The sequence below is a fragment of the Hemicordylus capensis genome, chromosome 15 (assembly GCF_027244095.1).
Source record: "Hemicordylus capensis ecotype Gifberg chromosome 15, rHemCap1.1.pri, whole genome shotgun sequence".
Taxonomy (NCBI): Eukaryota; Metazoa; Chordata; class Lepidosauria; order Squamata; family Cordylidae; genus Hemicordylus; species Hemicordylus capensis.
The window spans coordinates 5,628,476-5,653,194 of record NC_069671.1 but is presented as its reverse complement, the minus strand read 5'-3'; the positions used below and the strand labels follow the sequence as shown (position 1 = coordinate 5,653,194).

The following is a 24,719-nucleotide window of genomic DNA, read 5'->3' as shown; positions in this document are numbered from 1 at the left end:
GACTGCGGCATTCTCTACTAACTGCAGATTGGGTGTTTAATTATGCTGAATATACCGAGACTGGGTGTGTCATAGGAACACAACAGTCTCTGCGTATCTACCCTACTTGCGGCACGGAGCCTGACATCTGTTTAGAGGTCTTGAACAGAATTCTCAGCACTCTTCTCTGGCCACTGTTCCAGGGGGTCCTCGTGGAATCAGTTGAGGGTACAACATAGTGCCTGGACTTCTGCTCTGGGTCTGAGACTAACCTGCCTGACTGTTCAGACCTGCATCAGAGAAAACCTCCCCTTCCTCTGCTCCTGGAATGATCTTGGGTCCATCAGTACAAAACAAAAGGATGACGTCTGGCACAGAACACCAACTTTATTGTTTGCAGGTCTGAGCAGCAATGAGCACAGACGAGGCCAGGGGGCTGTGAGGCTTCGGCCCGCCAGATGTTCTTGGACTACAACTCCCATCATCTTCAGCCACAATGGCCAATAGTCGCGGGTGATGGGAGTTGTAGTCCAAGAACAGCTGGAGGGCCAAAGCTGTAAAGCCCTGCACTAGTCCAAAGCCTTCCTGAACCTGGCAGGCTCATGTGACCGAAAGGCCTGTCCTCAAACTACCCTTCTCTAAGAAAGAATATGCACTATCATTAGAGGGGCCTCCAGGTGGCATCAGATAGCTTACCTGTCAATATGTCCCTATTTTCCCATTCAGGTGAATAGGGAAAATTAGAACCTGTTGGCAGGTATGAGATATTAGGCAGGTGATATAGGGGAAAGGGTCTTCTTAGTGGTAGCCCCACATTTTCCCCTTCTGGGGAAGACTGTTTAGCTGGCTAAGGTTTCTAGACTGAAGCTTTGTTATCAGCCCAGGCATCCACACACACCAGTTTTGCTGCTGCTGCTAATTTCTGAATAAAAATGCTAAAAGAGGTGTCCCACCAATCTCGCTGGCATTTGGTATATTTTTCTTGTGGTTTTATTCCTTGCCTTTAAAGCCGCTTTGGGGAGTCCAACTGAAAAGCAGGAGAGAGAGGAACATAGAAAGCTGCCATATACCGAGACAGACCCTTGGTCCATCTAGCTCAGTATTGTCTTCACAGACTGGCAGCGGCTTCTCCAAGGTTGCAGGCAGGAATCTCTCTCAGCCCGATCTTGGAGATGCTGCCAGGGAGGGAACTTGGAACCTTCTGCTCTTCCCAGAGCGGCTCCATCCCCTGTGGGGAATATCTTGCAGTGCTCACACATCAAGTCTCCCATTCAGATGCAACCAGGGCAGACCCTGCTTAGCTAAGGGGACAAGTCGTGTTTGCTACTACCACAAGACCAGCTCTCCTCTCCTATGATGGGTCTTAAATACATAAAGCTGCTCCATCAAAGGGCCCTGCCCTTTCTGGACTTGGCCCCCTACCAAGGCTATTTGGGAGGCGGCCCTAATGGGCATCCTCCACCAAGAGGAGAGGAACCCCCTAAGCCATGGGCCTGACTGCCGTGCAAATGCACTAGTAAGAAGACGCCACATTCTATGGCTGCAGGTCCCGCTCCCACAAAGCACCCTCCCCACCGAAACTCCACCACAGAGCAAGATTGTATTTATTTCACCCGCTAGGGAGAAAGGCAGGGCATTTTTCGATATTTAAGCAAATCCGTGGATAAAGTCTGTGATTGTGAGTTTCCGGAATGGGTTGAAAAACAAACTTTAAGCCCCTCAGTGACAGTTCCAGCCTTAGAGGTCAAACTGATAGAAAGCAGGAGAGAAGGAGCAGCTGTCCCCAGACATCAGACAAATGCCAGCGTGGGGAGGGGGAGCAGGGAAACTCTTAAAGGCACAGCGCCCTGCTCACAAGGAGGTTGCTTCAGAGGCTGCCAGAGCAATGACTCTGCAAATCCGCCCCCCCCCCCGCCCATTACACTTAAATTGCAATTAAAGTCCTTGAAAAACCACAGGTGCAGAAATCAACCGTCTACATGTTTCCGTGAAGCAGTATAAGGAATAAGATTCAGTGCCACTTTGCCAGCCTTAATGTGCGGGCTTAATTTATTGGTGGCACATACTGAGCTTTAGAGCAAGAGCGGTTTCAATCTCTGATGCTGTATCGGACAGTAACCCTGCTGCAGAGACCCCAGTTGAATCTCTGGGATTTCTCCTGACTGAACAACGCAGACAGCTAATTAATGAATTGCTGGATGGCAAAATCCTTTTCAAGGCATTTTCTGGGTCGAGGGATGCATTTATTTGAGACCCTAATGAGTTTAGCCAAATAAATCCTTTCAATCCTAAAGCAAGCATATTTACGTTTGTATCTGTTTATATAAAGTTCTGCCGTTGAGTCGGTGTTGACTCCTGGCGATCAGAGAGCCCTGTGGTTTTCTTTGGTAGACTACAGAAGGGGTTTACCATTGCCATCTCCCGCACAGTATGAAATGATGCCTTTCAGGACCTTCCTATATTTATTTATTTTACATTTTTATATCCTGCTCTTCCTCCAAGGAGCCCAGAGCGGTGTACTACATACTTAAGTTTCTCCTCACACCAACTCTGTGAAGTAGGTTAGGCTGAGAGAGAAGTGACTGGCCCAGTGTCACCCAGCAAGTCTCATGGCTGAATGAGGATTTGAACTCGGGTCTCCCCGGTCCTAGTCCAGCACTCTAACCACTACACCACGCTGGCTATATATGCACTGATATATGCAGAGGGCCGGATTAAGCTAGCTTTGTAGCATATGTTACAAAGGAGCCCTAAATTTTTAAAAAATGCACATAAATATTAAAACATAAATTATTTACTTGCATGGTAAAGTAATTCAATTTTTTCATTTGCTATATTGTGGAGTATGGGAGACCAAGCCACAAACTCACACTTACTACAACATTTATATACCGTATTTCAATCAAAATTCTCAAAGTGGTTTACATAGAAAAATAAGAGTGGAGAGATGATTCTCTGTCTCCAAAGGGCTCACATTCAAAAAAGAAAAATGTGGTAGGCACCAGCAACAACCACTGGACAGATGCTGTGCTGGGCCTTCTCTTAAAAGGCACATTTAGCAGGAAAGGGATGTTTATTGGAAGCGTGCGGGGCTCTCAAAAATGTGGGGCCCGTAGCAAATGCTACATTTGCTACTATGTTAATCCGCCATAGGCAGTCACCCATATATGACTGCTGCCCAATATAGGTGTTTCCCATAGTCTGGGAAACATACCAGCAGAGATTAGAACCGGCAACCTCTTGCTCGCTAGGCAAGTTACTTCCCCATATCAATATTTATTTTGACAAGAAAGGGGTTTAAACAATGACACAGATGTGAGCACTGAAAACAGAATGGAGAATATAGTGCATGCTTCTGAAATGCAGTTATTCTGAGCCCTGAATTCACAGTTCTAGCAAAGCAATTCTGGATAATCCGGGGATTCGGGGATCCAATTCGGGGATCCAACCCAATATCTAAGGCAAAGTCCATGGGACGAACAAGTCAGCTCCAAGTGAAGATAGTCTCTCTACAGAACTGGTTTGTGCCGTTCATACCATCTTGAGCGTAGGCTGCCTATAATTCCTCAGGGTTTTAGGCTCAGTTTCATGCAAGTATGTCATCCTACTGATTTTCAGGACATTTTTGCTGGAGTTAAAAATGACAAAATGTGGAGGATCAAATTCCTTCAGATTGAACCCAGGGAATGAGATGACCACATGAACTGCTGAAGGAGGAGGAGGAGGAGGGGGCAGTCTCTTTTTAATCCGCCCCCCACCTTATTTTTCATACATTTCATTCTGGGCTCAAGCAAAATTGCTCTATTAATAAATTATGAATGTGGATGTATCATTGCATTTCTGCAATATACATTGACAATATAAGAACATAGGGACAATATAGGGACATAGGGACGTCCTGCCAAGGTTTCAGGCCAGAGTCTCTCCCAACTCCTATATGAAGACGCTGGAGGCATTGAACCTGGAACTGCCTGCATTCAAAACAGATGTTCTACCATTGAACTATGACCCTGTTCCCGAAGGGGAACATCTTACAGTGTATATAATACATGCAGCTGCCCTTCCAAATGCAAACCAGGGTGGATCCTGCTTAGTAAAGGGGACAACTCATGCTTGCTACTACCAGACCAGATCACCAAGACAGAATCTTGCTGATGCCTTCAATCTGATTTCCACCAGAGTTCATATAATTATTCTCTTCACAAAATCTACCCTAGGATAGATTACATTCTGGTGTTTTTTTGAGTCTAATCAATGGGAGTTTAACACTGACCTGAAACACATTTGCTTTGAAGGGCCTTATACGATGAGTGCTCTCGAAATGATATCTAAGCAAGCATTCTGAATAATGTTTCTAACATGGCTTATCAATGGGAATTCTTAATGTCGAGAGAAGGTGGTCTTGGATAAGGTACTCTCTGTGTCTAACTTGACCACCTTAAGTGGTGCAACGGTGAAATTATTATTATTATTTTATTATTTTTACATTTATATCCCGCTCTTCCTCCAAGGAGCCCAGAGCGGTGTACTACATACTTGAGTTTCTCTTTCACAACAACCCTGTGAAGTAGGTTAGGCTGAGAGAGAAGTGACTGGCCCAGAGTCACCCAGCTAGTTTCATGGGTGAGTGGAGATTTGAACTTGGGTCTCCCTGGTTCTAGTCCAGCACTCTAACCACTACACTACGCTGGCTCTCTTCTTAGTCAAGAAATGCTTGACTAACAAGCAGAAGGTTGCTGGTTCGAATTCCAGAAATCTAGAAAGATGCTGAAAGGCATCATCTCATGCTGCGTGGGAGGGGGCAATTGTAAACCCCTCCTGTACTCCACCAAAGAAAACCAGAGGGCTCTGTGGGTGCCAGGAGCTGAAATCGACTTGAGGGCACACTTTATGTCTAACTTAGGAACATAGGAAGCTGCCATATACTGAGTCAGACCATTGGTCTATCTAGCTCAGTATTGTCTTCACAGACTGGCAGCGGCTTCTCCAAGGTTGCAGGCAGGAATCTCTCTCAGCCCTATGCTGAAGAAGCCAGGGAGGGAACTTGAAACCTTCTGCTCTTCCCAGAGCAGCTTCATCCCCTGGGGGGAATATTTTGCAGTGCTCACAGATCAAGTCTCCCATTCATATGCAACCAGGGCAGACCCTGCTTAGCTATGGGGACAAGTCATGCTTGCTACCACAAGACCAGCTCAGGACTCCTGTGAGGCTAAAAAGCAGCTTTGAGCTCCTTTGGGGTGGGGAACAGGATACAAAAACGAAGCAAATAATACATTAAATCGAAGGATTTCCTTATGCAGACTATGGGGCAGAATTCTGTCCAAACAAGACTCGATTTCTGCCCTGCTGTAGCTCCCACTATAATCTGGCATTGCTTTGATTCAACTCATGTGTGGAAGAAAGAGGCATGAATTCTCCCTTTTTGCTAAGCAGGGTCTTCCTTGCATTTAGATGGGTGACTACACGTGAGCACTGTAAGATATTCCCTTTAGGTGGGTGGGCCCTAGCTCAGTGGAAGTGCATCTGCAGGCTTGCATGCAGAAGGTCCCAGGTTCACTCCCTGGCAGCCTCTCAAGGTAGAGCTGAGAGCTGAGAGGGACTTCTGCCTGAAACTTTGAAGAGCCGCTACCAGTCAGTGTAGACAGTACATCAACCCCCTGCTCTGTGCCATTAATCTAGAGCTAGAACATCCCCGAGAGATGGCTGTCTGGCCTTTGTTTGGAGACGGCCATCCAGGGAGATCCCAGCGCCCCCTAGAAAACTGATTGCATTGTCAAACTGCTCTTACCATTAATTGAATAAGTACGATACGACAAATATTTATACAGGTGGACCTCGTTATCCGTGGATTCGTGTATCCACAGTCGGGGAAAAGACACCCGAACAGGGGTGCACCTCTGGGAACTCATGTGCTGCTCTGGGAATGCGTGTGCACTTCTGGGAACGAGTGCGCACCTCTGGGAATGCATGTGCTGCTCTGCGAATGCATATGCGCACCTGGGAATGCGTTCTTTTTTTGGCACAGGCGAAAAAAGAGAGAGAGAAAATACATGCTAGCCTCATGTATCTGCGGGTCAGAGGTGGCCAGAAATGATCACGAAGGTCCTTTCCAGACACCTTTTTCTTCAACGATTCAGAATGGCTCCCACCTTTGTTTAAAAAAAAATAGAAGGGGGGAAAGCACCAATTTTCAGCCAGTTTGGGGGACACAGCATGACTCAGGGGGAGCAGCAGCGCATGGTAAGAAGCTCCCCCCTGTGAAATTCAGCCAATTTCCAGCTATTTTGAGCCGATTTTCAGCCGACCGAGAACCTAACCCCTGCGATCCCGTTACTCGATATTCACGGCTTCCATAGCCAGGGCTGCAGTCCAGAACGTGAATATCGAGGTTCTCCTGTATACTGCTTTCCAACAAAAGTTCCCCAAGCGGTTTACATAGAGATAAATAAATATATAAATAAAAATGGCACCCTGTCCCCAAAAGGGCTCACAATCTAAATAATAAGTAGTTGATTTCGTTCCATGTGGTCGCCAAACCCGAAGTCCGCAAACCACGTTAGCATACCATACTTGGCATTGAAGCTGGTTTAACCTTATCCATTTTGCCTCATTATATCTAAAGCAATTTAGCCGTGAGCACCTCACCTTTAAACGCTTGGTGGGTCATAGTTTTGTTTTTTGTTTGTACTAAGCACCAGTTGATTGACCGCTCTGAACAATCTCTCCTGTCTGCCTTCTCTTTTCCGGCTCCCCATCCATCATGTAGCTGGAAACTGGGGGAGGATTTTGGTGTTTGGATTCTTTTTTTTTTTTAAGGTTTTTTTTTTTGTTCTGTTTTGATAAATGAAGTACTGGAAGGATTGTGTCTCAGTAATGAACTCCAGATACTCACTCGATGGTTCTGGTAGGCAGTCACTGCAGTGAAGCGGGTCTCTTCGAAGACAAAGGTCTTGAAGTTCTCTTCTGCATACTTCTCACTGTCTTTCCTAGGGTCCACATAAACCACGTGGAAACGGGGCTGGTATCTGTGCATGGAGTTCAAAATGATCTGAATGATAAAACGAGCAAGGGAGATCATAACTGATTCATTCTACTACACCAAGATGGTACGTTGAGAGAGGAAAGCACCCCCTGCCACTGGATCCTGACTGCACAATGTCAGGCGGGGAGCAGACAGCTTGCTGGTAGGGGGAGCGGGAAGGAGAATCAATGTCTGTGTACTACAGTGTTGGAGAAAGGAGCTGAACTGGAGGGGAATAGGCCCTTGATTTAGCAATTCAGAGCATGAATAATTCAGATGGATTTCTTTGGGGCGGGGCGGGGGAAAGCCCCACATGGTTAAACATTAATTAAATTATTATTAATTTAATAATTAGCAGCCTTCTCCACTGCTGCCCCAATACTTTGGAACACGCTCCCTGCTGAAATAAGAGCCTCCCCATTTCTTACAACTTTTAAAAAAGACAGTCAAGACGCATTTGTTCACCCAGGCTTTTAATTAGATACTGTTTTAATAGTTTGATTATTTTTAATAGCTTTAAATTTTAAATTGTTGTAATGTTTTAACCTTTTTGTTTGTTGTTTTTATTGCTTTGTTGTAAAACGCACAGAGGCTTGCATTTGGGGCGGTATACAAATATGTTAAGTAAATAAATATATAATGAATATTGTTTACCTGCAATCGTAAAGCCTTTGCAAGAAAGAAAGGAATCTGATGAGATTCCTCTGTCCTCTGCCTTGTCCAGTCTTTTAGTCATATAGTGGCTTTGTTGACACACAGCCCTTTGAATCTAGGTTTCATGTGGGTTATCAACATTGAAGTGATTGTGTGAACCCACATCAAGCTGGGAATCTCGGGTCACAAGCCATTATGAACAGTCACTTCAGTGTTGGTAATCCACATTCAGCCTGGATTCAAATGATTGCATGAACAAGGCCACTGTTTTGGTTAGGGATAATAAATCCGAATTGTTTTGATCAAGATATTTATCAGATGAATACCGTTAAGTTTGAGAATATGCTATCCCCCCGTCTAGCTTCCAGATACATTCTATTGCATGGGTTCCCAAACTTAATTCCCCAGATATTGTTGGACTTTAATTGTGGTCATTGTGGCTGGGGATCATGGGAGTTTAGTCCATCACCATCTGGGGAATCAGGTTTGGGAACCCCATTTCTATTGGATACTGTTCATTAAGGTTGTGACCCAAACTAAGTTAATCAGTTGACTTGAATAAGAGAGGAATTAAGTTATCTATTGCTTAACTCTCCTGTGTGCTTAACCTTCCAGTTGAAATAGTAGCCTAGAAGCATTAAAGCTGCAATTTCAGGCACATTTTCCTAGGAGAAAGCCCCACTGAACACAGTGGGACTTGCTTCTAAGCAGAAATGCATAGGTTTGTAAACTGCCATCTGAGGCTGGGTCTATTGAAGCAGAAGAATATGTGGAAGCAGAAATAGATGGTGGATCAGGGAAATGGGTTGTAAGTATACGATGAATATTTATATCCCACATTTCAACAAAAGCTCCCAAAGCGGTTTACACACACACACGGGTTGTAAATCCTGTCTTTTGCCTGTGGTGCTACAGATCTACTTGCAGGAAGGTCTGCACATACAAGAGCATTCAAAAATGGCCTCCCTCCCTCAACCTGAGGTGTGACAGTCCTTTCTGCCACCTCATTCCCCTGCATAAACCTGGCTGGCGAGCTGACGACATGGTCCACTCTCCCCCAACTGGCTTCTGCCTCCCCCAGGTAACACTTACGTGTCCATTGTCATCCAATAAATTGTTCGTCAGCTTCAGCTTATCAAAGGAGACAATCTGCTTCATCCACTGGGCCCCCCTGGCTGGGGAATCCGGGTGGTAGTGGACTCTCCCCGGGGTCGCAGGGTCTGCCTTGCCAGCCACCAACCAGGAGGAACTGTGAAATGCATACCTGTGGCGGGAAGAAAAGCCAGGCCTGTGTTAACCTTGGTGCCAAGCAGAGGCGTTGCTAAGAGATGGGGCCTGGGGCTACCACCCCACCCTGCAATCCCCTGCTAACTGGGCAAAGAGGCACCTTTTAACGTGGTGATTCTCTTTATTGAGCAGGGGGGGAGCAACTGGCCCTCTCCACCCCCAGCACAGCATCCCTCCAGTGACTGTTAAAAGCTGGTGTCTGTCTTATGTTTCTTTTTAGATTGTGAGCCCTTTGGGGACAATGAGCCATCTTATTTATTTATTATTTCTCTGTGTAAACCACCCTGAGCCATTTTTGGAAGGGCGGTATAGAAATTGAATTAATAATAATAATAATAATAATAATAATAATAATAATAATAATAATGGTAAACCCCTCCTTTATTCTACCAAAGACAGCCACAGGGCTCTGTGGTCGCCAGGAGTCATGGCACACTTTACCTTTAAAGGAATCCTATGCCCTCTTGCAGTTTGAAACATCCAAAACCAATGCATCCACCAATCCAGCTCTACCCCCCACACTAAGTAAGGCTTGTTCTCAGGATCATTAACTGGGTAGAACAATGTCCAGGGGCAGGAGAGCTGGTCTTGTGAGAGCAAGCATGTGTCTGGGTCCACCCTGGTTTGCATTTGAATGGGAGACTACATGTCTGAGCACTGTAAGGTATTCCCTCTTAGGGAATGGGGAAAACATCTGCATGCAGAAGGTTCCAAGTTCCCCCCTTGGCTGCAGCATCTCCAAGATAGGGCTGGGAGAGGTTCCTGCCTGCAACCTTAGAAAAGCTGCTGCCAGTCTGCGCAGACAATGCTGAGTTAGTTGGACCAAGGGTCTGACTCAGTAGAAGGCAGCTTCCTATATTCCTAAAGATGGTGCCCATGTGTTTGCACTCTGGTCTTCAGAATGATTGTCTTCAATCATTCTGGTCTTGTGGTAGCCAGCATGAATGGCCCCATTTGCTAAGCAGGGTTCATCCTGGTTTGCATTTGAATGGGAGACTACATGTGTGCGCTCTGTAAGATATTCCCCTTTAGGGGATGAGGCAGCTCTGGGAAGAGCATCTGCCTGCTTGCATGCAGAAGGTCTCAAGTTCCCTCCATGGCCGCATCTCCAAGATCGGGCTGAGAGAGATTCCTGCCTGCAACCCTGGAGAAGCTGCTGCCAGTCTGTGAAGACAATACTGAGCTAGATGATCAGTAGCAGATGATGATCCTATGTCCCTGTGTACACTCGCACATGCAGTCCCTTCCCAGAATTACCTTTGGCAATTTTCCTTCAAAAGCCTGGCTTAGTTCATTTAAACCCCACGGAAATCGGTGGGGTTGAAGGGTGTCTAGTCTTTGCTGAATGGTGGCCACCCAACTGCAGACTGGGCCGGAGGCGAGGAGCCCAAACTCCGGGTGCAGTTTAAGCATCTGGCATCCTCCTCCCTAACCCACCTCTGATTCCACTCCTTCAGAGTCCACATGGACTCAGGAGTGCTGTCTCAGCCCCATCTTCTGTGGGCCTGTTTATTTAAGAGTCGGCTTCTTCACTCAGTGGGAGGAGAAGGAAATCGCCTCCTCGGAGCTGAGCAGAAACATCGCTCGCAAAAAAAGAGAGAGAGAGAGAGAAGCCAAGGAGATCCTCAGTTGGATGCTCTCTATCCCGTTTCCTTTGACAAGCAAACATTTCTGCAAGGCTCTGGGAAGCCGGAGAGCTGTCTAAATATTTATATCTTCGGCAGGGCGATTTGTAGGCATGGGGCGGGCGGGGGGGGGGGGGGGCCTTCGCAGGCGTCTTGGAGCTGGAGTGTGCCCGCTTTGAAACGCAAGGTGTTAAAAGGCAGAGCGCATATATCTGGCCGGCTGCTCCACCCTGGGCTGAGGAAGAAGAAGGGGAAAGGTTTTCTTTTTTCCGTGGGGGAAGCGCAGAGAGGAACCTAGGAAGCTGCCATATACTGAGTCAGACCATTGCTCTAGCTATCTCAGTATTGTCTACCCAGACTGGCAGCGGCTTCTCCAAGGTTGCAGGCAGGAGTCTCTCCCAGCCCGATCTTGGAGACGCTGCCAGGGAGGGAACTTGGGACCGTCTTCCCAGAGCGGCCCATCCCCTAAGGGGAAGATCTCACGGTGCTCACGCATGTAGTCTCCCATTCAAAGGCAAACCAGGGTGGACCCTGCTTAGCAAAGGGGACAAGTCATGCTTGCTACCACAAGACCACCTCTCCTCCCCTTTGGGTTGCTGAGTTTCCAGGAAAAGGGGCAGCCTAGCATTTCATCAGCCCAGAAAAGGGCTTCTTCCTTGCCTTGCTATTGATGCATCCTTGGACTTTTTTCTTTCTTTTTAATCTCCTTTCTGATCTCACCAGATCTGCAAGTGGGGGGGGGCAGTGTTCCCTCTAACAGGGATTGAACCCACCTAATTATAGCTACATCCCCACGTGCAGCATGGCTCAGTCCCATCCACGATAGCTCAGAAATGTGCAGCGTATACCTCCGATCGTCGGCACGCTTACCTCCCCCTAGGGGTGTCATGGAGGGGGGACCCGTGCCCTTCTTTGGTGTTGGGGAAGGAAAGAAGCCTACCTTCCTTGGGGGGAAAAGATACCCTAACAGGCTGAAGTGGGGGCGACTTTCTTATAAATGTTTGGAACAAAAAAGAACCGTATATGGATAATATTGCTGCTCTTAATGTGACACACACACACACACCCAGGATGTGGCTGGGAAGCAGATTCTTTGAGGATGTCTACAACTGGAGGTAATCCCTGGCAAATAATAGAGGCCTCCGAGCAAAAAGCTAGAGGGGGGGGTAATAAAATTGGAATCGAACCATCACCCTCCATAAGGTCGAAGTCTGAACTTCCTTTGGGCTGGGGGTGGCAGGCAGATTCTCTCCCCGTCCTACCAGTAACCAGACAGGCAGGTTCGGTTTTGCAAGTCAGCATGGAAGGAAGCCTACGTGCCAGTTTCTGTGAACCCGTTTTGCCAGACTCCCCAAGAGCAGGGGCATTTAGGTTTTCACCACTTCAACTGCAAACCCACCGACCCCCACAAGACCCCGCTAATTTAGGCCACACTCCTAGGCGCTTAGAGTAAGCCCACCGAAGAGAGCAGAGCTTACTTCTCGGTAAACATGAAAAGGACTGCACAGGCTGTAACTTCCTTGGAAAGTAAACTAATAGGACTGATAATGTGGATAAACGTGGTTAGTATTGGGCTGTTAGGCTGCAAGCAAGACTTAGGAGTAAGTCCCACTGAACGCAGTGATACTTCCTTCCAAGTAAACTTGCATAGGATCCTATCTGGGTTTTCAAATGTCTTTTTATTTATTTATTTATTTATTATTTTAGGGCATGCCTTTACCATGACGTGCCTGAAAAGCTGGATGGTGCATTTGCTGGAGACTGGGCATTCTGTCTAGCACTCTAAGCAATAAACCCGGAAAGCAATTTTTTTAAAAAAATAAATCCAAGGTCATCTGGAAATTATAGAAGGTGGTGCCAACCTCAGGACCGAATATTAAGACCTATTCCCTCTTGGTCCCACTTCGAATCATAGTTTCCAATTCCCTCCCTGGCAGCATCTCCAAGACAGGGCTGAGAGAGAGTCTGCCTACAACCTTGGAAAAGCGGCTGCCAGTCTGTGTAGACAATACTGAGCTAGCTGGACCAAGGGTCTGACTCAGTATATGGCAGCTGCCTATGTCCCTATGAATCAGTTCCCAATTCCCTCTTTGAATCACAGTTTCGCAAGAAAACGCCCTTGAACAAGTGCACGGAAACTCACAAGGAGGACATGGGCATTCTTTCTTCTTTGTCACTAGCAACTGTAATTTAGCAGTGTGTCCGAACAGAGAGAATCTATTTTTCATGATAAGGACCAGTAGCCATCCTGGACCTATTTCCCTATGAATTCCGTGGGAAGCCACCCGGGGCCACCTTTTCTCTAGTGGAAAACAGAGTTCCGTTGTATTATCCCTAGCATTTCTATGATAAAATCTCCAAACACGTTTTATTTACTATAGCCTTTGGAGAGCTTTAATTGTAGGAGGTTTTTAAATTAATCTATTCAATGCTGCTGGTTTGCGTGCCTATGTAAATTTATATGGATTTTGTTCATTCTTGGTTCTCCATTAATTTTGATTTTGTAAGCCGCCTGGACCATCCGTTTCAGAGAAAGGCAGCATAAATACTTTCTAAAGCAGCAACAAGAGCGGCAAAAGGTTTAAGACAGGAAGTGAGTGAGTGCCTCTGGATGCCCCCAGAGAGTTAAGGGGATTTTTGTTTTCAGCAAGGAGGAGGAGGAGTTATACTTGCCGGTATCGCTTGTCGTCCACTGGTACGAAGTCCATTAAGAGCATGTAGTCGGCCATGGGGTCCATCCCAAAGATCTTTACCTGGAAGGTGGGGAACATGCGCCTGTAATTGAAAGCACAGGGCAAGAGATGAGAGACTTCTAGGTCATCTATTGAATTCCTTCCGACTCAGCTGAAATGAAGCTCTGATGTATTGGAGAATGACGCCCCCACAAGGAAATTTGCTTTTTGGAAATCCTTGGTTTCATTAAGACCATCCCTTCTAAGTAAGGCCGCAATGCACACTCTCTTGTGAGTAAACCTCATTGAATTAAGAGTTTACTCCCTGTGTAATACGATCGGGCTGCACGTCTGCGATCTTGCCCATTCGAACATTCTTATTGCATATATATTCGCTAAAAAGTAATCTCCATTTAATTCAATGACACTTACTTCTGTGTAAGGGAAGCAACTGTCACTGGTATGAAAATCAAGGATGAGAGGCTTGCCTGCTATTTGGGGGGAGGTCAGACATAAGGACGGGGCAAGGTGAAGAAGAAAGTTGACAACTGTAAGAAGAACACATGTTTGGAATGGAGAAACAACCCGTTGTAATGACTACAATATTAATCTGGAACTTTATTCACAGGTTATGTTGAATGCCTGCACATTCTATGTATAGTGACTGACAGCCAGACTAAGTTATTCAAGAGTGCTACGCAGAAGTTACTCTGAATGTCAATAGGACAACTCAGGAGTAATATAGTCTGGATGTCAGCCAGTATACACATGTACAAATCTGTACATACCTAGCTAGTTATTCACACATTATGGTCAAGGCATGTACAATAGTACACTTCCTATATGTTCCCTGCATTTAAGGGGGTCTGTACCCATGTTCATTCTTCAAATGTGTGTATAGTAATACACACAAAAACATGGACGTGTGTACAGACACCTGTAGGCATGTACAAAGCGCGTACAATGTAATGCCCGAAAAGATTTTGGCTGTATGATTCTTGCTGCTTTAGTATGTATCTATAACCCATTTAACGATACAAACTCTGTCCATCATTTCAAGGCAACCTATCAGAATTTAAGACAAATTAAGTCTACAGGTCTAAACATATTGGAAGCATACATCCTTGGAAGCAAACATTAATAGGATCAGTGAGATTTGATTCCAAGTCAAACAAGCTTGTTAACGCCAGAAGTATATTGATTTAACCAAGCCCAGCCCCTGGAAGTAAATTGGTGAGAGGTGAGCTTTTCTTTTTTAAATCCAAGTCCTTGGCCTAGCTGGATTGTGGGTAAGAATAGCACCACCAGCAACCACCACCCTGTCCAGAAATGCACCAGAGCAGAATTTATGTTTGCTAGAAGCCAGTGACTGGCATCCACACTAAATTATTTTATTTGTTTATTTATTCAATTTTTATACCGAATAGGATAGTTACTCTTGAGTAGTCCTATTGAAATTAATTAGTGCATATAGTAGGAATATTCTGGGAATTATTCCAGATGGCAATCTGTGAGAAGCTTCCGGGAAGTAGCAAGAAGACTTCCGGGAAGTGGTTCTTATCTAGTCTGGTGGGTATGGGCCATCTCCAGCCTCAGAGGCAAGATGCTTCTATATACCAGTTGCAACAGCAGGAGAGAGGGCATGCCCTCACCTCTTGCCTGTGGGCTTCTCAGGGGCATCTGGTGGGCCTCTGTGTGAAACAGGATGCTGGACTAGAGAGGCCTTGGGCCTGATCCAGCAGGGCTGTTCTTATGTTCTCAAGATCAAGGGGCGCTTAGCCTTTGACTTCAGTGGATGCTACCCTATGGAGGGGAGAGAGAGAGAGAGATTCCTCAGATCATACCCATGCCATTTAAAGCAAGAATTCCATGGAAAACCCAGACAGTCTTTCCAAGGTATTGGGATTAGATTTGGATAAGATAACAATGGAGACAAAAATAGCAGGTAGCTCTATTGGTCCATGACAAGGTGTTCACAAGCAACAGTTGGGTGAGACAGAGGTGTAGAGATCTCCTGCTAAGTATCCACCAAACCCAGTACCCTGTCAGAGGTGTAACTATAGGGGGGGCAGGGGGGGCACGTGCCCCGGGCGCCATCTTTTCTGGTCACGTGGGGGGCGCCACCATGACCAATTTTTTTTAATTTTTAATTTTTTGTTAATACAAATGTTTCCTGCTCAGTGCAGCAGCACTGCAGCAGTCAAGGGAGCGCGTCGGTGCCCCCTTCCCCACGAGCGGTCCCTTCCGCGCCACCTGCGCGCCCCCCCCCATTGCTTTGCTGGCACCTGGCAGCCAGTCAGTGGCCTGGCTTGGCGGCGTCGGGCGCTTGTGAGGAAAAACCTAAGTATAATGTAGTATGTTGAGGGGGCGGGGGGGCGCGGGGGGGGGCACCATTTCAGTGCTTGCCCCGGGCGCTGTTTTCCCTAGTTACGCCTCTGTACCCTGTATCTCCCCGCCAAAAGTGTCTTTCCATTCCCTACAAACAAATTAAGTAATGAGTTGCTCCTCAAGCTCAGAGAGGAAATCCCAATAAGTATGTATGTATTTGTTTATTTCGGCCCAAACATACAATAAGTAAGTTTATTATTACGGTCCAAGACCAGAAAAAGCAGGACATTTACTTCAGTAGGACCTCATAAGAACATAGGAACAGCCCTTCTGGATCAGGCCAAAGGCCTATCCAGTATCCTGTTTCACACAGTGGCCCACCAGATGTCTCTAGGAAGCCTACAGGCAAGAGCTGAGGGCATGCCGTCTCTCCTGCTGTTGCTCCCCTGCAACTGGTATTCAATGGCATCTTTCCTCTGAGGCTGGAGGTGGCCTATAGCCACCGGACTAGCAGCTATTGATAGACCTGCCCTGCATGAATCTGTCTAAGCCCCTCTTAAAGCCATCCAAGCTAGTGGCCATCACCACATCTTGTGGCAGAGAATTCCTTTGATTAATTATGCACTGTCTGAAAAAGTACTTCCTTTAGTTGCTCCTAAATTTCCTGGCCTTCAGTTTCATCGGATGACCCCTGGTTCTAGTGTTATGAGAGAGGGAGACAAATTTCTCTCCATCCACTCTCTCTACTCCATGCATAATTTGATACACCTCTATCATGTCTCCCTGTAGTTGCCTCTTTTTCTAAACTTGTTCCTTGAAGGAGGTCTTTTTCCAGGTTTGGTGCTGTGCCTCTACATAAATCGAAATACTCTGTTTAATGGGGCTGAAATACTTTATTTCTTTCTTTGAGCTTTTATCTTTCCAGTTGGAGGCTAGAGAAGGAAGCAAGAACAGCCCAGCCACCCTTAACAGACGGGCAGTGAGAGAAATAAAAAAGATGGGAAAGTCTAAAAATGGTGTGCGGTAAGTAAGGCAGGCTGCAATCCTAAATGCCCTGCAATTCTGAGTGTACTCATTCAGAAGTAAGCATTAAAGGGGGTTTACTTTCCTGAGCAAATAACTGAAACCTCAGGGAGGAATGCAGTATGTCACCTTGAATTCAGTGGGACTCTAAGGAAACGAATTTATACGCTGCGATGTATTCCGGACGTTCCAAAGTGTGTATTTCGAACGCTTGAACGTTCCAAAAAGGTTCCCATGTGTGTATTTCGAACGTTCCAAACGGGTATTCCGAACGTTCCAAAGCCACCCTGGGCGCTAAGCCCCACTTTCTAGTTTTATTGGACCATCAAATGGGAGAAAAACTTCAGGCAGGGTTGTTTAACCAATGGCCCCTACTCAGTTAAAGGAACTTGATGGACTCCAGTCACACTGGGATCTTCAAGGATCCTGTGTGGCAGCTTTTCTGCTGGGGTGCATAGAGAAAGTCTGAGGAGCGAGCAACCCCCCTCAATTTTCTTGCGGGGGGGGATACACTTTTGGAGTGAATAAAGTATACTGTTTGGGATTGAGGATATCGGTATGGTGGGTGGGTTCAGTAAAGTGAGGGAAATCAATCAATAATTGTGGCGGGGTGGGAATCTTAGTCCAAGAAGCTGGTGCCACCATTCGCTGTAACAGAATAGGCTACCCCTCTGGGAGTTGGTAGATTCCAGCTCTTGTATCTGTTCAGGGGTTTCATGGCCACTAAAGTTTTCTTCGGCGTCACAAACCAACACCCCCGCCCCGCGTCCCTCTCTCAGTGAATTTTTGCTCACCGTCTAAGCGCCAACTTTACTGTCTCTCTCAATGCAGACTTTTTAGTCGTCAAAGTCTCCAGTGGACCAAGGACTACAAATATCATTATTGCATTTCAGACCTGAGCTAGCTGATCAAGAGGGACGTTTAAATAGCTCTCGGTTTAAAAGACGCTGAACCCTATTAACCTCTTACTCTGTGGGTATTTTTTTTTTAATGACGTTTTAAACAAACAATTTAACTTGAGAAAACCCAGCTTAAAACAACACCTAAAGCAGCTCTCGGGGAATTGTTAAAATAAACGGGGTTCTTAAGCGCACAGGGTTTCCACTAGGGACTAGAAGCATTTTTTAAAAAAATTAAGAAAATTAGGTTTGGGGTGGGGTTTTTTTGCCTGTTCTCTACGCATCTGCTTTTTTCTGCACGTTTGATAGGCTTTAAGGATTTTTAAATAGTTTGGTCAACACAAAACTGTGGCTCCGATAGGACACACACAGAGTTGCTTTTAAAACTAATAATATTTTTTAAAAATCCTTGTTTGAAATTCAGAAACTTCACACATCCCTGTTAAGGTGAGTCTCCGGATCGGACTCTAAGCCAACTTCAGTTGTTGGAAGTAGGAGCCATTGAATTCAACAGCTGACATCCTAAGTTAAGTTTACTATGAGAAGTCCTACTGAAATTTAGTAGTCCTTTAGAGTAACTCCCAAGTAATACGATTGAGATAATTGGTCTGGATGCCGGTCAGTAAACCTTACTCCCGAGTAAGCTGCTGGACTGAAGCGAATTGTGCCTCGGTTATCTAGTTATAGCTGGACTGTGTTAAATTAAGATGAATAAATATTATTGTTGATCTTCTTGTCTCCTAGAAAGACTCCGCTTACCTAAACGAAGCACCTCTGAAAATTCCAAAGGATGGCATTGAGGCTGCCTTATCCTAAGTGCTTTGTGGATTACGGTGTATTTAAGTTCATTTTTAAAAATTAAAAAAAAAATTAAAATTAAAAATTAAATAAAGCCAGCACTTCATCCCGAAAATGAGTCCATGTGGCAATGCAGCTTAACGCCTTTTAACCACCGCCTATTTCTATTGGAAGTTGGTGTGGATTGCATTTCACGTTGCCCGCCCCCCCCATCCTGAATAATTCATTGACTGTAGAGGAACCCCCACTGAAATGAATGAAGTTTGTTTTTTAAACAAAGAGATCTACGCAGGCTTACTTGGGTATAAGGCCCACTGAATTCAGTGGGACTTACTTCTGAGTAAACATGCATAGGAATGGGGGGTAAATCGGTTTAGGATCCAGGGCTTCACAGGGGGTTAAAAGGGAGTGACCTTCAGTTCCAAATCCCACTTTTGGAATCTGTGTACACAATAGCCCTCTTCAGACATTACGCTGAATACTTTCCTACAATGAGTGTGCAGTGTACACGGGTACAGATCTGTACACAGGTACAGTTATTCACACATGGTGTTGAGAACAGGTACAGCAATAAACTTCCTATCTGCATCATATACATGGGGATCCTATAGCTTTAATAACTACAAAACGAGCTTTAGTATTAACATGAATGTAGGTATAGTCATTCACACAAAAACATCGACGAGTATACAAACGTCTGTACACTCGTCCAACATAACGTCTGAAGAGGGCTAATATGAACGAGGCCCAAGGATTCTCAGAGTCCAACCGATGAGAAATCAAACGGAAATACATGGGGGTGGGGCGGGGCGGGGCGGCGGGGAATAAAACAAAAGTGGAGTTTCAATGCGCCACCAAATCAAAAGAATTAAAACAGACACTGCCGTAACAAGTCTCACAGCTTTCGCTTTTGTGAATTTGGAGAAAGGGCAACCTTGCCCTCCTCTTTCCGTGAATTTCTAAACCAGCTCTCCGAAGAGCACAACGCCGGTTCAAGTTTCACATCCAGTATCTCCCTATCCCCTGCCTAACTTAAAGGGTGTGTGTGTGTGTGACCATTTATTTATTTAAAATAGGTCTACCCTGACCCTCCAGTATACTACCGCTGGGGCGGTTCACAACATTAATAAAAGAGATACAATGTAATCTTTTTTTTAAGTTACGTTGAAAGACCAGGCTACAACCGCGTTTAAAATTGCTTTTAAAAAAACCAAAAGTATCAGGGATATTGCAACTGGCTCTATCTATCCTCAGCACAGCATTCCTTCCAGTGGTGTCTCTCTTATGTTTCTTTTTTAGACTGTGAGCCCTTTGGGGACAGGGAGCCATCTTATTTATTTATTTATATCAATGTCGACCGCTTTGGGAACTTTGGTTGAAAAGTGGCAGATAAATTGTTGTCTTATTCGTCAGTGGCATTCTCTGCTCTCTAAACTTAGGCAGTAGGAAAGGCTCTCTCTCTATATATATATTCTCAGTAGGAAAGGCTCTCTCTCTATATATATAGAGAGAGAGAGAGAGCGGGGGGAGAGGGAGAGGGAGAGAGAATTGGGGAGTAAGTAAGTCCCCTTCAGCACTGGGTGACTTACTTCTGAATCAACAGGCACATGCCAGGAATCGTGTAATGTCCTTATCTAGGAGGTTTCCAATACATAAGTAAAACTGCAATGAGCAGACACAGCCTCTCTTTCCGATACAGTTCTGGAAGAGAGAGCTCAGTTTCCCAAAACGTCCCAGGAATGAAAAGACGCTTCCTGTCCTAACCCTAAGCACACGACCCAGTTAAAGTTAAGTTCCTTGGGAGGTAGTATATGCAGCCCGATCTATGTTTACTCAGAATGTTTACTCAGAAGGAGTCCCATTGTGTTCAGAAGGGCTTCCACTCAGGAAAGCCTGCATAGGATTGCCGTCTTGGGCACATATTTTCCCATCCCCAGGGCGATCACTGATGCTTAAAAGTGCTTGGCTTTGGCTGGATGGTGCCCCATTGTTTCTCAACAGGTGTTCAAGGAGAAATCCTTCCTATATAAGCTGGAGAAGGGAGAAGGCAAAGAAATGTGCCGAAAGCGGGACTGGGCGTCGAATGAGGTCCCGATTCTAACCACCCCCGTTTTGCATTTTCACAAAAGAAAGAGAAAGGCAGGAATCTGCGAGGCACACGTAAGCTGAGAATTTCTGCGTCCTTCCGCGCGAAATATTTCGTGTAGGCCTATCCGGATTAAATGGTGCATTTATCCTGCCCCTAAATAGTCCAGCCCAAATGAACTGTTAGGGCGCACTGGGCTTCTTTTCGTGTGCCCCTCCTAGGAGTACATGATCTCTAAGTCACGGGGAGTTCTTTCCCCAAAGAGCTATGGGAACGGGCCAGATCCCTCGGCAAGTTAGTTACCCACGCCACGTGCAGCAGAACATGGATTTCTGCAATGGATCAAATGCCTTCACCCTGCCTCCTACTCACAGAACCCTTAAGCCCGAAGTATTCCGATTTGCCAATACAATTTATGTCCTACTAAAGTCCATGTGACACCGTCGTCAGAACACACCTCGATGGTAGACACGAATAACTTGGAGCCTGAATTCTGGAGGCCACGTTATTCTAAATAATGAAGCAACCGGGAACATCATATGTTAGCTTAACCCAGTTGAGAATCTTGCTGATAATCAATTGCACTCATTTTCACATCTTTGAATGGAGTCGAAAGTTTGGGGGTGGGTAGGAGGGAATTAATTGGATAAATTTATTTGATAAGTTTATTTGATAAATTAACTCCTTGATAAAGAGTTTTATTTTCCGAACATTTAGAATTAGCCAGCACTATTCAACATGTGCTTTAGTCTTTAAGAAAATATTTAAAATGATATTATTTCGTTGAGGACGCATAGCCACTTGTAACTAACTAAATGGCAATTTTAAATTAAATTTTAAAATTAAACTCACTATATTACTATATTACACAGTGAGTATATTACTCACTATATCACACAGTCTTTTAAAGACCCCCCTCCCAGTTTCAGCCGTGTAAACACACGCCTTCTAACGGAAATCTCTACACAGAGCTTGCCCTTAAAGAAACACCAGTGACTGAAAACAGATTCCCTTGGAACAGTGGAGTTTTTAAATATATATATATTCCTCAAGAACAGGCCTATAAAAGGTTTCCAGCCTACCTCCCGAAGGGAATTTGATTTCATTTCTTAGGAAAATGTTTTACAAGGACCCCATTAAAGAGGCATTCCGATTAGGAATCCTAATTTACAGTCCTACATTTGTGCGAGGAATGAGAAACGAAAACGCCCGCTGCCAAAACTGCACCTTGCCTAAGAGTAAGTCCACTGAATACAGAGGGACTTACTTCTGTGTAGACATGCATAGAATAACGCTACAAATCCACGTCTTAAGGGTCATCGCGGAACAGAGGCCAAGTTTTGGAGAATGAAAGCTTTTCTCCCGCATAACAGAGTTTAGGACAGGTAATATATGGATTAAACTCCTAGGATCGGCTACTATGTAACATGGTTTTGTGGAACATAAGATTGCTCCTTCTCCTTTTGCTCCAAGTCTGGAGTGTGTATCTTTCCAAAGTGTGGACTGCCCTCATGGTCAGTGCTTTGACTCTCAGAGTAACATTTCACAGGCTACGGTCCCTGCCACACACGAGCAAAGGCGGTCTACTTCGGTACAAGTGTTTAGGAATCGGGGCCGCCTCTTCTACTGAATTCAAGGCAGACCCCCTGACGCCCAGATGTGAAGCATTTTATGTGGAAATGAGCCCCCGTTGTGAAGTGGAATCAGCCAGGGGAATATACACACCATCCTATTTAGGATGAGAGTCTAAACCGGTTTGAGCACCTTTTATGAAATCAGTTCATGAACTACCACCTTACGGGAAGCTATTTTAAGTTGCAAGGAGCAAGAGACTAGGAAGTGGGGGTGGGGGCGCGTTGTTTAAAAATATCCACGGAGTGCAGGGAAATAAGGGTCGAACTTCATAGTTTTCGAATTTTCTACCCACACAACTAGTCAAGACAGGCATTGGCTGACTATTTATCATCGCAACAGTCATCTTTTTAAACAGCACTATTCACACCTGGCTTGAACTTTGAGTAAATTCCTTGTTTCCTCACTAGTGCAAGGAAGCTACTGATAGATGCCCTGTGTAGCCACGAAGCACGCTTAGCACGCATTATGAATAGCTCAAAACGAGGAAGAGAAAAATTAGGAGGCTCTGTAAAACCCGCTTCACTCCCGGTCAAGAGCAAAACACTTTCGATTGTTTTGAAGGGTTTTTGGATTGTATATACACCAAACCCATTCCTATTTGGGAGCGTGCTGCTGACACGGGACATTTTAGGGGGGAGATGCAGTCTTATTGTGCACATTAATCTGAGAATAAGTACCATTTAACTCCGCGGAGCTTAGTTCTGAATAAGCATTCACGGAATTCAACTGTTTATTGCTGACTATTGCAACAGTCAATAGAACCGTTTGTTATTATAGAAATATTATTGCAATAATAAGATTGCTTTATGATTTCCTTCCTGGAAGGAAATATATCCAGTAAGAATATATATATTTTCTGTTCTAGGAAGACTGGAAATAAAATATGACGGGTGGGAGAATAGATAGATAGATAGATAGATAGATAGATAGATAGATAGATAGATAGATAGATAGATCCCGAGATCTATTCTTCATGACCCCAAGGGTAGAATCGTGCATATTTATATATAAATGCACGATTCTACCCTTGGGGTCATGAAGAATAGATCTCGGGAACTTGAAGTAGATTAGATTACCACTTTTAACTATTTAGACCCCGAAGACTGGGAAGGTAGATTTATTAACCACAAAACTATCAGGAAGTTTAAGGAGTTGTAGACTGTGATCTTTCTCGACTTTTACTCCAGTTAAACCCATTCCCTTTCTCAAAAGCAAATCCATTTCAGTCTGGTTTACTTCCCAAGAAACAATGTGTGATCCTAAACAAGCAATATTTAAGCCTATATACTTAGAAAGGAGCCCCACGTATATCCACGGGTCTTACTGCTCAGAAACCTTTAGGACGCCCAGAAATCGAAAGGAAGCGCCCTTCGAATTAAAGAGCAACTAAAGAAATGAGATTAGGAACAGGGTGCGGGCCTGTGATCTTAATCGCAGAGTCAACCGCCTTGGAAGCGCCACCGAAATCCAGAAAGCAGGATTCCAAGTAAATTATTGTTCTTAGAAGAAAAGTCAAGGAGAGAAAGATAATGCCAAACAGCCTCAATCCCAATGTTTTTTCTGAAATCGCTAAGATTTTAAAATGTTTCACTTTGGCAGGATTGTGCTATTAATAAATAATAATAATAATAATAATAATAATAATAATAATAATAAAATCTGCATGTGAATAATATGCGTAGACACAATACGAATCTGCATGCGAACAGGCATAGAAATATTATTTTTATATGCATCTGCATGCGAATATGCTGAGAAATAACTAATATATGAATCTACCTGCGGCGAATATGCATAGAATTAATAACCATTAATATATGAATCTGCATGCGAATCATGTGCGTGGAAAATATTGTTCGTAATAATATATCAGTCTGCAGGAGAAGAATATGCATCAAAACCAATCGCCTCCCAGTCCCTAAGGGCCACCTGGGAGGGGGAGCCCTGAGCCCCTTCCCTGGAAGGCGACCCATGGGGCTGGCTCCCGAGGAAGCCCGCTGGCTTGGCCGATGGGCCAGGAAGGGATCGGGGCCGGGGCGAGGGAGGCGGGAGGGAAGGGGCGCTCTGACCTGCCGGCCTTGGTGACGATCATCTCGGTGCCCAGCTGGTTGAACTCGTCCCAGAGCGCCTTCATCTCCAGCTGCACGCTGACGTTGGCCACCTTGGGGTTCTTCTTGACGGGCGCCTTGGCCGAGGCCGGGGCCGATCCGCCGCCCGCGCCGCCTTCGGGGGGCTCCGATCCGGCGGGAGGCGGCGGGTTGGAGCCGGAGCCGCCTGCGAAGGGGTAGCCGTGCGGCTGCGGGCCGGCGTGATGAGGCTGTTGCTGCGGCGGCGGCGGCGGCGGGTGAGGCGGCGGCGGCTGCTGTTGCGCCGAGCAGGGCTCGTAGTGGGGCGGCTCATGCTGCCCGTAGGGGTCCCCCGGCGAGGGGGAGAGGTGGTGGTAGCCCGCCGCGGCGGCCGCCGCCGCCGCCGACGAGGCGTTGAGGCTGCTCAGGCTGTTGGCGGTGAAAGCTGCAACATCGCAAAAATGGGACAGTTGCGTGAGCCAAGGGCTGGAGATGGCTGAAATCATTCCAAGGAGGAGACCCGAGAAGAAGAAGAAGAAGAAGAAGAAGAAGAAGAAGAAGACAGCGGGCGGTCAGCTCAGCTCGGCTCGCCTCGGCAGGCTCGCGCGCCTTCCTCCTCCTCCTCCTCCTCTCCCTCCTCCTCCGG

At 45.7% G+C, this 24,719-nt stretch overlaps 1 protein-coding gene across 2 annotated transcripts in view; it reads right to left on the bottom strand.

The window, feature by feature from the left end:
- TBX1 (T-box transcription factor 1) overlaps positions 1 to 24,719 on the bottom strand; it is a 36,292-nt gene extending 11,573 nt beyond the window's left edge. For both annotated transcript variants that reach the window (XM_053279131.1, XM_053279132.1), the window contains exons 1-4: positions 24,077 to 24,719; positions 13,240 to 13,341; positions 8,747 to 8,918; positions 6,872 to 7,027 (exon numbers count right to left, since the gene is read on the bottom strand). In XM_053279131.1, the coding sequence (XP_053135106.1) occupies positions 6,872 to 7,027; positions 8,747 to 8,918; positions 13,240 to 13,341; positions 24,077 to 24,579 (933 nt within the window). In that variant the 5' untranslated portion in view covers positions 24,580 to 24,719. The remainder of the gene's footprint in view (positions 1 to 6,871; positions 7,028 to 8,746; positions 8,919 to 13,239; positions 13,342 to 24,076) is intronic.